This window comes from Nycticebus coucang, chromosome 8 (genome assembly GCF_027406575.1).
Source record: "Nycticebus coucang isolate mNycCou1 chromosome 8, mNycCou1.pri, whole genome shotgun sequence".
Lineage (NCBI taxonomy): Eukaryota > Metazoa > Chordata > Mammalia > Primates > Lorisidae > Nycticebus > Nycticebus coucang.
In genome coordinates this window covers 84195213-84210995 of record NC_069787.1, presented here as the reverse complement: position 1 = coordinate 84210995, position 15783 = coordinate 84195213, and the positions used below count along the sequence as shown (strand labels likewise).

The following is a 15783-nucleotide window of genomic DNA, read 5'->3' as shown; positions in this document are numbered from 1 at the left end:
TGTACCGCCCTCAGGTAGAGTGCCGTGGAGTCACACGGCTCACAGCAACCTCTAACTCTTGGGCTTACGCGATTCTCTTGCCTCAGCCTCCCAAGCAGCTGGGACTACAGGCGCCCGCCACAGCGCCTGGCTATTTTTTGGTTGCAGTTTGGCTGGGGCTGGGTCTGAACCCGCCACCCTCAGCATATGGGGCTGGCGCCCTACTCACTGAGCCACAGGCGCCACCAGGAAGAACTTCAAAAGGTCTGCCAGGCCCACAACCCTCACTGGAAACCATGGAGATCACGTAATCCACTCTGATTTCCTGGACAAAATCACTGAGCAGGCACAAGCAACCAACTCTGTGCAGCCTTACAGCTATACTGCAATACAGTGAGACGCTGACTGGACTGGGGGTATCTCAGACTCCTTGAAAATGGAGCTGCAAAGGAACTTGCGAGGGCTTACAGGCAGGAAAATACACACACACATAATCTCATCAACCATACAAACTACGTATTACAATTCCCACTTTGTAGATGCCCAAAACTAGTAAAGTCCTTTCCTCCAGGCCACACCATACATCAAGACCCTTCCACATCTCTAAAGACCCCCATAGGTATCTTCAAGTCTTTCTTCTCCTTGTTCTAAAAAACGATTTCCTTCCTTTGGCTAGTTTTTCAAACCTTCCTTTTACCTCTGGAGACAAAACTTTCTCTGATTCACATGTGAGGCGATTTCTATGTAACAGACTGATGCATTTCTCATCTCATTATCTTTCTGTTCGCCCTTTTCTAACACCACCACAGTCATTCCAGTTATCTCTTTATTAGTGCCATCTGAAAAAAAAGGCTGGAGGAGGCAAGGGCGCATAGTGGATGCAGATCACACTATAAAATAGTACTTTGTTTTTCTTATTTTTTATTATCTAATGAGAAATTATTTTTCCACTTCTACAGAATAAACAGAATTGAGATTTATAATTCAAAAATTAGGTACCAAATAGAGCTAATAAACTTTACCAAAATGGTGTTCTTTGAAATACTGTCTCTAAGCACAATGTTAGAAAACAAAATTTACAGACTGTATATATATAGTCAACTGACAGAATTCATCCCTAAGTCAAACCCACTGTGAGGAAATTTTCCACTTAACACACTGGCAAAAAAACATTCAACCAAAGCTTCCTTCTTCTTTACACAGGCAACATTTTTATTTAGCCACTATTCACCATAAATGCATATATTCATCTGCATTAGTTTTAAGGAAATTTCTTGTTTTGCTTTTATTTAAAAGTGATACAAATGAATAGTTTTAAAATATGGCTTATTACATGTGCAATTTAGTTTTAAAAGATTTAAAATTAGACTACAATTTATAATGTATGTGAGTTTTCACTTCAAATCAACCTATGTAATACTATACAAAATAGAGAAATTTCCAACAAGGTCATTAGGTAAATGTCCAAATGAAACTGCGTACCTGTGTGCCATCTCTGTTCAACAGCAATGCTTTTACATTATCTGTGTGTCCTTTAAGTTTCATTAGTTTTGCACATGTTCTTGGATCCCATACCCTTAATACCTGCAAATTTAAACAAAAATTATGCAAACTGAATATATACCTGGTCAAATTTAAATAGATGACTTTTATATATCAAATGATAACCATTACATTTTGAAAGGAAATACTGCTTCTGCCAATTGACACTAAAGCTTTCAACCTTAGGAAGCCTTCCTAATGTCAAAAATGCACAGCCCCCTCACTCTCTTGTCACTACACACACAGTATTGACATAGTTACATTTTTATTTATTCTAATAAAACTTTTCTTTTAGCATCCACTAGGCAAACCACTGTCTGTATTTTTAATTATTACACAGATCAAATTATTTTGGTTTGTTTTCTAGTGTTCATACACACTCTTTAAGCTCCCCCTTACCTTCTCAGTGGACCCTGATACGATGATTGTTCCCAGTTGATTCATGGCCAGGCTATAAATGGAATCTTTGTTCCCACTTAAAGAAGAAGCTATTGAGGAGAAATGGAGCTAAATGTTAACAAAATCATTGGTTGTTTAATAACTAGTAGCAAAAATTGCAAGTTTAATTTTCCAATTTAGAAAATCTTATCTTTATGAATACTTTAAGGAAAAGAAATCTATCTATAATGGAGATAATTTTGAACAAAAGTAACATCAAAATTTACATCTTTTATGGATTTAAGTATATACAAGTGCTCAATAAATGTTTGCTAAATTGAAATGCACTGCCACTTAACAACAATCGGCATAAGTAATGTATTTTCGGAGATATACATGTGCCAATAAATATGAAAAAAATCCAATCTCACTTATTTTTCAAGAAAACACAAATCACAACAAAAATAGCACTTTCGTACACCAAATCTAAAAAGAATACAGTAAAATGGCACTCTCATATATTACTTTTGGGAAGATAAATCAGAACAACTTTTCTGAAAGAAAATCAGACATATGTGGCAAAAATCATGTTCCTGTCCTTGGATTCAGAACTCAGTTACCACTGAAGTGAAGAAAGCTGCATATAAACTGCCTAGGTGGTATGATCCTAATTTTACAATACATATACACAAACATAATGAAAAGTTACAAGTAAAGGAGCTGATATATGTAGTGTTTAGAAAAATGCCTGCTTATAAGTACTTGATAAATGTTATTATTATTATTTCTATTATTGTAACAAAAAACGTATGTGATAGCTTCTCTAAACAATTCTAAGCAAGAGGCATTTATAGCAGAATCTGCATCCACTAAGCCTGTTCTTGACCTTCTAACAATCTGCTTTTTTTTTTGCTTTGTTCCCTCCTGTTAATGTCTCTTTGAGGAAAGCCTCACATCTAGGAGTTAGAGCCCAATGATGTATCATGACAGCCCCCAGCAAGGATCAGCTACTGAATCACTAAGGCAGAAAAATCAAGAAGAATAAGGGGAACATAGTATTTAGACCTTAACATATTTCCTAGCAAATGGGGCAAAACAAAATTTAAGTGATTATAAATGCTACTCTCTCAGCTTGATCTTCTCGACACACACTGGATTATATTAGTAAAACCATTTTATGTATGTCAGTGTGAACACTCCACAGAGTCATGACAAACTGGATCTATAATGTGAGGATCTAAATAGTTTAGGCCCATGTTTTCAACATACATTCTAGGCCAGACTTAGCCAAAAATGTGCTCCTAAGAGTCATTTCTGACACATGGTCTAATGAACTCTAGGAGGCTGGGCCAAGCATGAGGCCAGATTTCAAGTTCTAGACACATATATGAGTCTGACTTGGTAGCCTGAGATCTCTTAGTTGATGAAACATTACACTATTAACCTGCTGTGAGAATTGAGTACCCTCTCCTCTCTGGGCTCTTCTGAAATTGATTTGAATCTTTACAGCTACTCTGAAAGGATCCTACTAAATTGGAACTGAAAACTTTTTCTTTCTTTCCATCTTGACCATTAACTCAAAACTTTTTAATTATATAGTACCACTTTTAAAAGTCAGAAACTATCTACTTCATCAGGTAATCACCACCTCCTTTAATAATACCTGCTGAGTGTACAGATTTGGGCCAGGCAATGCTGTAGGAGACACATAGTAAAAGTAAGATGACTCTTCTACCCTGCAGGGACTTACACTTTAGCTAGGGAGCTAAGACATGCACATGTACAAAAAATAACCAGGTTTCACCTGGAGAAGTTACCATATTTAGACTGCAGTGAGGAACTAGCTCCTTGTTGTTCAATCATACTCTTGGGGGCTAGAACGCTGTAGGTAGAAGCACTCTCAAAATATGAACCACTGTCTCGATGCAAACCTATCAAAAATGTTTTATAAACCATTCTTTATTTATGTCAACTTGGAATATTTTCAAAGAAATCGTTTTCAAACACCTTACTTGTGACAGTGTTATTTGAGGCTGTCAATGCTGTTAGAGTATTCACATCCCAAAGGAATATTTGTCTGTCCAACCCAGCTGATGCTACCAGTTCTTTATCCTTGGCATACGCTAAGGCCTTTACATAATCCTGTAACAGAAAAGGCATACTATAATCTTATCTGTACATAGTAAAAAAATGAGCCACACAATGTACTGAGATCTCAATATTACAGCAGACACTGTGAACTTTATTAGTTGTTTTACCTTATGTGTCCTTAATGTTGACATACAAAATCCCTTATGTGCATTCCATACTTTTACTGTCGTGTCAGAAGAAGCAGATATTACTAGAAGAGGCAAAGAGTTAACAAATCCCTTAGTAGTGTGACTTACAACTTCGAAAACTTATGTTAAAACAATGTGATAGTATTTCAAACTAATGTTCTCTCTTTCACATACACCTACCCATCCCTACAAGCGTTTTCAAGAACCTACTGTATATTGTCTCATATTTTTTTAAATAGGAAGAGCAAACTTTTTTAATGTTCCAGTTGAAAGCTCAACTAATTGGGTTAAGAAAAATTTCTCTAACTCAAACTGCAAACCATAAAATGGATTTTACCAAAATAAGGACAAAAGAAGTATTAATAAGGGTAAAAGAAGAAAATATATTGTCTATATAGTTCAAATGCAGGCAAAACTAATCTATGACGTTCAGAAGAGAGAGAGCAGTTACCCTGGGGTAAGGAATAATGAGTGTAACAGTGGCACAAGGGGTGCCTGGTAATACAGTATACTATTTGTTGACTTGGGTATTCACTTTATAAAATTGTATTGAACTGTAATCTCAAGGTGTTGTATACTTTTCTTTATGTTATACTTCAACGGAAAAGCTTATAAAAAATGAAAAATATATCAAATGGAATTAAAAAATTTCCAGAAGCTCAACAATCCAAAGAAATACTTACATGTTTTCCCATTACAACAGAGTACAATGTCATTTACCCAATCAGTATGGTGTTCCATAGATGCTATATATGGATCTTGCTGAAATTAGAAGAAAAATCGTAAGTTTATATCAGAGAATGAAATATATTACAGATTACAGATATGTTTAAATTCTTCAATTAATGTGACATAACTACTCAAAGATGTTAAAATTAACAACTGAATTCAGAATAGAATTTTACCAAACAGATAATACTTCCAGAAAAAAGATGTTAACAGTTTTGTTTCAGGATAGTCTTATCATTAATGAAAGTTTAGGCTTCCAGGATAAATGCTTTATTTTTATGCCTTATGGTAGTGGTAGTAAAGGCAACGTACTCTGGGCTAGGTAGTAAGTGTGACACAAAGTGCTACAGGAAGGGGTTTACTGGAAAGGATAGGACAATGCCTCTGCAGGCTGAAGGGATTTGAATCAGTGGTGGTGAAGGCTCACAGCTGACAGCAGGGGATCCTGTAATCCCATTACTGGGCATCTACCCAGAAGGAAAAAAATCTTCTTACCACAAGGACAGTTGCACTAGACTGTTTATCGCAGCTCAATTTACAATTGCCAAAATGTGGAAACAGCCTAAATGTCCACCAACACAGGAATGGATTAACAAGCTGTGGTTATATGTATGCCATGGAATACTATTCAGCCATTAAAAAAGATGGAGACTTTATATCCTTTGTATTAACCTGGACGGAAGTGGAACACATTATTCTTAGTAAATAGAAGAATGGAGAAGCTTGAATCCTATGTACTCAATTTTGATATGAAGACAATTAATGACCTAGTACACGGTGGGGGGTAGGTTAGGGAAGGGCAGAGCAGAGAGAGAGAAGGAGGGAGGTGGGTGAAGGAAGGACAGAGGAAAGGGGGGAGGTGGGTGGGCGGTCTTGGTGTGTGACACACCTTTTGGGAGAAGACAGACCTTACCTAACAAATACAATCAGTGTAACCTGGTTTCTTGTACCCTCAATGAATCCCCAACAACAATAAAAAAAGTCTGATCAGTGTGTGAGGAGCCTGGCCTGAGGGCAAAAGGAGACGCACACTTCTGCTTTTAGCTTCCTACTACTGTTTTTACCTTCTGAGTTAAATGTTTTCGTCACCACATCACAATCCTTTAGAGAATAAATGGAACCCAAGGACTGAAGAAGTACTACCTGGATCACCATTTCAATTATGTAACTCAAGATTCTTCTCCTCCTCTCACCTGGCTTAGTTACCAGGAGAGGCCTTTTAAAGAAGAATATTTAGTTACTTCCTACACCTAAAAAACAAGCAAGTTTGACATACTTCATGAGCAAAGAGAATAGCTCTCTATAAGTGTGTCTGAGAAATGATGCTATTCAATCATATCATAAAACAATGACCAGAAAAACATGTTTAGGGTAGGATAGCAGATTTCCAGATTCTTCCAGGATAATTCTTGTGTTTTCCTTAATTTGTTTTAAATACATGTATTGTGAATTCCCAGAAAAAAGACATTCCAATTTAAATAGAAATACCAAAAAGCATGTTAAAGCCAAACACTAATAGTTGTCATTACTTTCCATGCTTTTGATATTGGCTGACCACTGCTTCCATTGTCTAAGAATTCAAAGCTTAATGGAATAAAGTCCACTTAAAGAAATTGCTATCTAGCCACTATACAAAGTAGTGTTTCTTTTTCTGCACTGAACATTCAGATTTATAAAGGCACAGACTTTTAAAAATATAAGGTCTAACCAGGCATGGTGGCTCATATCTATAAGCCGTGTACTTTGAGAGACTGAGGTGGGAGGACTGCTTGAGCCCCAGGAGTTTGAGGATGCAGGAAGTATTCCCGCCTGGGCAACACAGCTGTCTCTCCAAAAAAAGTCCTAGAGCAGGGGCATCCAACCGTTTTTTGCTGCATATTGCAAAAGTTGTTTTAAGCCGCACAGTAAATACACATCCTAATGAAAGCTAACGAGCAAAAAATAGGTCCCTGCTACTTTTCACAGTATCTGACACCATAGAAAAGCAAAACAGGCCTCAAATACTCTGCATGTAGCCTGCTGGACGCTCTGGTCTAAAATCTGGAGCTTTAAGGGATACTGTGAAAATTAAAATCATGTTGGACATGGAAATGCCAAAAGTGTCTGGCACATAGTTAAGAGCTCCATAAATGCTTCTTTTCTTTCTCTGAATCTTCTTTTCTATGTAATTCACAAGATAGGCATTCAAACAAAATACCAAAGGGGGTCTTTCTCATTTGACTGAGGATTTGTTTTACATATACTGTAGAACTTCTGTAAGTTGACCACCCAAGGGACTGTAACAAACTGGTCAATACAGAGGTGGTCAATATAAAGAACTAGGCCCACTATACTTATGTACATGTGGTATGCCATCTAGTGTATGAAAAGAAAATTAAGTCAACTTAAGGAGATGGTCAATGTCGAGATGGTCAACTATGGAGGTACTAATATATTTAAATCCTGTTTTCTGCTTAAGAAAGCAGACTTTAGAGCCAGGCGAGGTGGCTCACTGCTGTAATCCTAGCACTCTGGGAGGCTGAGTTGGGTGGATTGCTTGAGCTTAGGAGTTTGAAATCAGCCTGAGCAAGAGTGAGACCCCTTCTCTAAAAATAGCTAGGTGTTGTGGCGGGAGCCTGTAGTCCCAGTTACTTGGGAGACTGAGGCAAGAGGATTGCTTGAGCCCAAGAGTTTGAGGTTGCTGTGATCTACACACCATGGCACTTTACCAAAGGGTGACAAAGTGAGACTCTGTCTCAAAAAAAAAAAAAAAAAAAAAGAAAGCAGACTTTACAGCAGTGTCTCATGACTGCAAATCTAGCACTTTGGAAGGCTAAGGCAGGAGGACTACTTGAGGCTAGGAGTTCAAGACCAGCCTGAGCAAGAGCGAGACCCATCTCTATAAAAAAAGTAGAAAAATAAGCTGGGTGTACTGGTGCATGCCAGGAGTTTGAGGATGCAGCATGACAGAGTGAGCCTCAGTCTCTAAATGACCAAACAAAACAAATAAACAAACTAGACTTTAAAAATCTTGAAGAATAGAGACTATGTCTTCGTAGTTTACAACCTTTGTTATTTAATAAGGCCTTATAGGTTTTATGGGGACCCCTAATCACTTTTAAATGACTATAAGCAAATATTTTTTCACGATTAATTGTAAATGGTAAAAGTATACTTTTTTTTTTTTTTTTTAAGTAGGGTTGTCAAAAGACTTTGGGGAAACACATTTAAAGCAGAAAAATAAATTGTTGAAAGTAATCCTCCTACCAGCCAAGTCTCATTGTTCCTTTGTGGCAGAGAGTCCTAGTTTATGGACTCCCTGCCTGAGCTAAAACACTTCTGAAACTTTCCTAGGGATGGTTTTTCTCAGAGGTTTACAGAATTCTTATTGCAATATCTTCACAGAGTGTACCAAATAACTCAGTACTCAAACAGATTAAGCCTGAAACTGTCAAAGGCATCTTGTTAGACACTGAAAGCCATTGACCTAAAATGTACTGAGTATAGATTTGAAATGTAAACTTACCTTGTGCTGATTGACACTCCATATTCTTATGATGGAATCTCGACCGGCTGTGAAAAGTCTATTTAGTGCTGGATCCAGCTGCAAGGCATTGACTCCATTTCGATTATACTTCTCTACTTCATCCCGAATAACATAGGAAACCTGACAAATATGTCAAAATATTCTTTTCATGAAGTTACAAACCATGCAATAAAAAAGTAGTCTACTAAGTGGCCAATCTGAAATTGAAAATCCCATGTTTTCAAATACAAAATTTACCTTTTAGTCCAATAAAAATTCAATTTTTATTTTACTCTTTAAAGACTGAAGAGAAGGAAGACATTAACGAAAGCCTAGTCTAAGATAGGCAAGTTTGCTGCTTAACTCCTGCAACTAACTGCCTCCTAAGCCAGACTTTTTTCCCACTTCTGTTTATCTTTCATCCACCTTTTACAAGGCAGCTAGAGTAATCTTTTCAAAATGTAAACTGGAATGTGTCTCACCTCTGTTCAAAAAATTTCAATTGCTGATAACTACTGGCCTTGTGATTTGATATGAACTCCTTAACATGGTTTTCTTTGCCTGTCTGGCCACTCATCTCTGCTCCAGTTTCTCACCCACACTGTGCTTCCAGAAAAATCATGCATGCTGTCTACCAGCTCAGTTTGGAAGCTCCTCCTCCCACCTGTCCTGCAGACTCCTATTGCAGCCTGCAGGTTTCTGTTTAGATGATGCTTTCTCAAAAAGGCCTTCCCTGATTTTTCAAGTGAAATGAGGTTTTGAATTCCTATAACACACTATGAACTCTTCCTTCAGGACTCTTTTCTTCACTGTTGGTGACCTCTGTTCCTCATGAGAATATATAAGAGTGAACAAAAAACAATTACAACTAAGAAAATGTCAGTAAGCTGGCTGGCAGCCAAATGCAAAACTTTTCTAAACGTAATGAAATAACCAATTTAATATATAAAGGGACAGAGTGGGGGAGAACAAATTACAATAGCAAAATACCTAGAAATACATTTCACAAGGAAGATACGTACAGCATCAGGTACATAAAAGGAAGATGTGAACAAAAGGAGATATGCCATATTGCAGTACCAGAAGATTCAAAACTGAACCCAACTTTGGTGAGAATCCCATTGCAATTCTTTCTAAAAGTTAACGAAATAGTACAATTTTTTTTTGAAACCCCAGATATTTTTAAAAATGAAGGTAACTGAGATGATATTCTTTCAAGATCTCAAAAGTATTATAAAGCTACCAGAATTATACTGGAGTATCACAATAGGAATATATAAAAAGATCAATGAAATAGGGTGGTGCCTGTGGCTCAGGCACCAGCCCCATATACCAAGGGTGGCGGGTTTAAACCCAGCCCCAGCCAAACTGCAACAAAAAAATAGCAGGGTGTTGTGGTGGGCACCTGTAGTCCCAGCTACTTGGGAGGCTGAGGCAAGAGAATCGCCTAAGCCCAGGAGTTGGAGGTTGCTGTGAGCTGTGTGACACCACGGCACTCTACCAAGGGTGATAAAGTGAGACTCTGTTTCAAAAGAAAAAAAAAATCAATGAATAAAATAAAATATGGAAACATTTTGTCATAATTTTTTATCTTGCCACAAACATAGTGTTTTCAATCAATGAGGACACAACTAATGATAAATTATCTAGGATCATCTAGTGGTTCTGTTGGTCAAAATTATGTCCTTTCCCTACATCTTAAACCTAAGAGAATTTTCATATGAATTAAAGAGTAATTTTTTTTTTGGACACACAGTCTCACTTGTCCTTGCCCTAGCTAGAGTGCGGGGACATCATCATAGTTCACTGCAACCTCAAACTCCTGAGCTCATGCAATCCTCCTGCCTCAGCCTCTAAAGTAGCTGGAGCAACAGGCATGCACCAAGAAACAGATCTCTTAAGCAGACCAATATCAAGCACTGAGATTGTAGACTATAAAAGCTCTCAACAACAACAAAAAAAAAGCCCGAGACCAGATGGGTTCACATCAAAATTCTATCACATTTTCAAAGATGAACTTGTACCTATACTGCAGCACCTATGCCAAAACACTGAGAAGGAAGAAATCTTTCCCAGAACGTTCTACAAAGCAAACACCATCTTGATTCCAAAACCAGGAAAGGATCCAACTAAAAAGGAGAACTACAGACCAATTTCACTAATGAATATTGATGCAAAAATACTCAATAAAATCTTAGCTAATAGACTGTAACTGCACATTAAAAAAATACATCATGGGCGGCACCTGTGGCTCAGTTGGTAAGGCGCTGGTCCAATATACCAAGGGTGCAGGGTTCAAACTCGGCCCCGGCCAAACTGCAACAAAAAAATAGCCAGGCGTTGTGGTGGGCGCCTGTAGTCCCAGCTACTCGGGAGGCTGAGGCAAGAGAATTGCTTAAGCCCAGGAGTTGGAGGTTGCTGTGAGCTGTGTGATGGCCACGGCACTCTACCGAGGGCCATAAAGTGAGATTTTGTCTCTACAAAAAAAATTAAAATAAAATAAAAAAATTATACATCATGATCAACTAGGCTTCATCCAAGGGATGCAAGGTTGGTTTAACATACACAAATCCATAAATGTAATACACCATATTAATAAAAGCAAAAATGAAGACCATATAATCCTCTCAAAAGATGCAGAAAAAGCATTTAACAAAGTTCAGCATTCTTTTCTTAAGAAAACAGGTATAGGTGGCACATGCCTGAAGTAGACTGAAGCCATCTATGACAAATTAACATCATACTGAACAAGTATAGGTGGCACATGCCTGAAACTGACTGAAGCTATCTATGACAAACTAACATCATACTGAATGGTGTAAAAATGAAAGCTTTTCTACTTAGAACTGGAACCAGGCAGGACGTCCACTATCACCACTATTATTCAACATTGTGCTGGAAGTTCTAGCCAATGCAATCAGGCAAGAGAAGGATATAAAGGGCATCCAAATGGGGGCAAAGGAGGTCAAACGCTCACTCTTTGCTGATGATATGATCTTATACTTAGAGAACCCTAGAGCACAATTCCCTTCACAATAGCTTCAAAGAAAACGAAATACTTAGGAATATACCTAACAAAAGAGATGAAAGATCTTCAAAAAGAATTATGAAACCCTAAGAAAAGAAATAGCTGAAGACATTAACAAATACAAGAACATACCACGCTCTTGGCTGGGAAGAATCAACATTGTCAAAATGTCTATTCTACCCAAAGCAATCTATAGATTCAATTCAATCCCCTTGAAATACTAACATCATATTTTGAAGAACTGGAAAAAACAGTACTTCATTTTGTACGGAACCAGAAAAAACTCCTGTATAGCCAAGGCTAATCTTATTAATAAAAACAAAGCCGGAGGCCTTACCCTACCAGACTTCAGGCTATATCACACATCCACAGTAATCAAAACAACATGGTATTGGCACAGAAATAGAGGCATAGACATATGGAACAAAATAGAAAACCGAGAGATGAAACCAGTCTCTAGTTGCCATCTGATCTTTGATAAACCAAACAAAAGCATACAGTGGAGAAAAGAATTCCTATTCAACAAATGGTGCTGGGAGAATTGGATAACCACATGTAAAAGATTAAAACTGGACCTGCACCTTTCACCACTTACAAAAATTGACTCAACATAGATAAAAGATTTAAACCTAAAACACGAAACGATAAAAATCTTAGAAGAAAGTGTGGAAAAAAATTCTTGATGATGTTGGACTAGGGAAAGATTTTATGACAAAGATTTCAGTGGCCATCACAACAACAACAAATTTTAACAAATGGGACTTAATTAAGCTGAAAAGGTTCTGCACAGCTAAGGACATAACAAATAAAGCAAAAAGACAACCTCAGAATGGGAAAAGACATTTTCAGGGTATCAATCTGACAAAGGGTTGATAATCAGACTCTAAAGAGAATGCAAATTAATCAATAGAAAAGGAGCAAACAATCCATCTAGCACTGGGCAAGAGATATAAACAGATATATAAACTTCTTCTCTGATGAAGACACACGAATGGCTAACATCTGAAAAAAATGCTCATTGTCCCTGATCATCAGAGAAATGAAGACCAAAACTACCCTGAGATACCATCTAACCCCAGTGAGAAGAGCCCACATCACAAAGTCTCAAAGCTGCAGATGCCAGTGTGGATGTGGAGAGAAGGACATTTTTACACTGTTGGTGGGACTGCAAACTAATACAACTCTTTTGGAAAGTCGTATGGAAAACCCTCAAAGAACTCAAATAAGACCTCCCATTTGATCCTGCAATCCCATTACTAGGTGTCTACCCAGAAGAAAAAACAATCATTTTATCATAAGGACATTTGCACTAGACTGTTCATGGCAGTTCAATTTACAATTGCCCAAATGTGCAAACAACGTAAATGCCCACCAACCCAGGAATGGATTAACAAGCTGTGCTATATGGATACCATGGAATGCTATTCGGCCATTTAAAGAGATGAGACTTTACATCTTTTGTATTAACCTGGATAGAGTTGGAACACATTCTTCTTAGTAAAGTATCACAAGAATAGAGAAACAAGAATCCAATGTACTCAATTCTAGACAGTCTAATACATACACACATAAAAGAAAATTCAAATCAATTCCAGGTGGGGGGTAGAGGAATGAGGGAGCGGGGAGAAAGGAGGGAGGGAGGGAGATGTGGGATTATGGTATATGGCACACCTCTTGGAGGCAGGACACAATTATAAGAGGGATTTTACCTAACAAATGCAAACAGTGTAACTTAATTTTTTGTACCCTCAATGAACCTGAACTAAATTAAAAAAAAAAAAAAAAAAACCTTAAAAAACAGGTATGCACCATCACGCCTGCCTAATTTTTTCTATTTTTAGTAAAGAAAGGGTCTCATTCTTACTCAGGCAGGTCTTGAACTCCTGACGTCAAGCAATCCTCCTGCCTCAGCCTTCAAGAGTGCTAGGATTACAGGCGTGTAACCTGGCCTCAAGATTGAAATTTAATAATCATAAAAATAATTTTTAAAAGACAAGTGAATATTTACATAGTGCTTAGGCAGAGAAGTCTTTTCTAACATTAGGAAGATGGCAATCTTTACAAAGGAAAAGAGCAAAGTAATCTGACCAAGTATATAAACCTTTTGTCTGTACAAGAATGTCTATAGCACTGTGGTAGTCACAATAGCCAAAAGTGGAAATAACCCAAAATATCCATCAATGGATGAGATGGATAATTAAAATGTGTTATATTCATAAAATGAAAAACATTATTCAGTCATAAAAAGGAGTGAAGTACTGATAACATGCAACACCGATGAACCTGTAGAACATTATGGTAAGTAAAAGAAGCCATCTACAAAAGTCACATATTTTATGATTCTATAAATGTGAAATGCCCAGAATAGACAAATCCAAGAAACAGAAAGTAGACTAATGGTTGCCAGAAGCTTGGAGGAGGGGGGCAGGTGGGAAGTTTCTGCTAATGGATATGGGATAATTAACATGTTGTAGAGTTAGGTGATCAACGCACAATTTTGTGAATATACTAAAATCAATGAACTGTACACTTTGAAAGGGTACACTCTACAGCAGGCATCCTCAAACTTTTTAAACAAGGGGCCAATTCGCTGTCCCTCAGACCGTTGGAGGGCCAGACTATAGTTTTAAAATAAAACTATGAACAAATTCCTATGCACACTGCACATATCTTATTTTGAAGTAAAAAACCAAAATGGGAATAAATACAATCACACCGTCTTCATGTGGCCCATGGGCCGCAGTTTGAGGACCCCTGCTCTATAGTATGTGAATTTTATCTCAATAAAGCTGTTATTTCTGTAAAAAAGAAACCTGAATGTCAAAAAGTAACATGAGCAAGGTTAAGGGGCAAATATCTGAGAAAATAATGAAATAAATATGAGTTTACTCAAAACAAAAATTCCTTTCAAAACAATAAGGAAAAGTCAAATTTTCCTACAGAAAAAGGAACAAAGATCACAAAGATCAAATTTTTTAAAAAGAAAAGAAAATGGCCAATAAACATATAAACAATCAAATACATAATTAATATGAGATTGTGGTACCTATCATACAAAAAGATTTTTCTTTTAATAACTGCCATCATTTTTTTCCCTGAGGGTAAGGGATCACTTTCAGATGTTAATGATACATGTATAAATCCTTACCTTTCTGGAAGACAACCTGTGAATAGCTATTAAAAGCTTAAAATTCTTCAAAATGCTCTCTGAAATTCTACTTCAATAATTTATCCCTTAAAAAAGGTCAGGGTTACAGACACAAATATCTACAAGGATGTTGTTGTCCTACATCAGTCTTGGGTACAAGTAACTGATTGAGTTCTATCTACTCAAACCAGCTTAAGAGTTTGTTGTTTCTTTTTTAGAAGGAGAATTTAACATGAGCATACAAATACCTAATAAGAGCCTAAGGGCAATAAATACAGTCCTAACTCAAAAGAGTTATTTTCAAAATCAAATCATGGCACTTTTCTGCTGAAGTCTTCCAATGGCTTTTCATCAACATTAAAGTCCAAACTCCTCAAATGCTTTGTTTTAACCTTACATCCTCACACACACTCAGCTTCACCCAGCTTCTTTCAGACAGACACTTCAAACTCCTTTCTCTTCCTCAAAACATATGAAGCTCTTTCCTGTCCCAGAGCCTTCTCATTTACTGTTCCCTGTGCCAAGAAGATTCCCCACCCCTCCAAACCCCACAGGATTCTCTTCCCCCAGCTTTTGTCTTGTCTTGCTTGCCCTTATTCTTTGGACCTTGGTAGAAAGGTCATCTCTGAAAGGCCTTTCCTCATCCCATTTCCCTCATAGCATTACCCTACTTATTTCGTATTTCTTACCATATTCCATATTAATCTTTTTTGTTATATTGTCTCCATTACAATAAAAGCTCCAAGAAGGCAAAGAACTTTGCCTTGTTCCTCCCACCACTGTATCCTCATTATAAAGTCTGGCATGTAAAAGACATATATATTTGTTGCATGAATTGGATGTTGGAAAGCCATCAGAAAACAAGTTGGCTTCAATGTTAAGGTCAGTTTCTCTTAATTTTTCTTCCCCTGGGGCTCCAGGGTCGTTTATCTAGAGTACATTCCATTAACTGAGACTGTGCAGCATATCTAAATCTTAATATCCAGACTTGTGGGAGATTATCTGACTGGTCTAGTAGGCAAGAGTGAAAGAATAATTCTGACTGTCAGGATTCTCATTATAGGTAGAAAATAATTCCTGGCAAAACAAGTCTGGGACAAACTCTTTAAGAGCTTCTACTACGCATGTGTGATACACATAAAAAATGTAAAAAAATAGAAGTAACCTAGTTGGATAAATCTTGGCACATATATCA

At 37.2% G+C, this 15783-nt stretch overlaps 1 protein-coding gene across 3 annotated transcripts in view; it reads right to left on the bottom strand.

The window, feature by feature from the left end:
* The window catches only part of WDR48 (WD repeat domain 48), a 57220-nt gene that overhangs the window by 30647 nt on the left and 10790 nt on the right, over positions 1-15783 (bottom strand). For all 3 annotated transcript variants that reach the window (XM_053600438.1, XM_053600439.1, XM_053600437.1), the window contains exons 2-7: positions 8413-8553; positions 4862-4940; positions 4158-4240; positions 3912-4041; positions 1921-2009; positions 1462-1563 (exon numbers count right to left, since the gene is read on the bottom strand). In XM_053600438.1, the coding sequence (XP_053456413.1) occupies positions 1462-1563; positions 1921-2009; positions 3912-4041; positions 4158-4240; positions 4862-4940; positions 8413-8553 (624 nt within the window). The remainder of the gene's footprint in view (positions 1-1461; positions 1564-1920; positions 2010-3911; positions 4042-4157; positions 4241-4861; positions 4941-8412; positions 8554-15783) is intronic.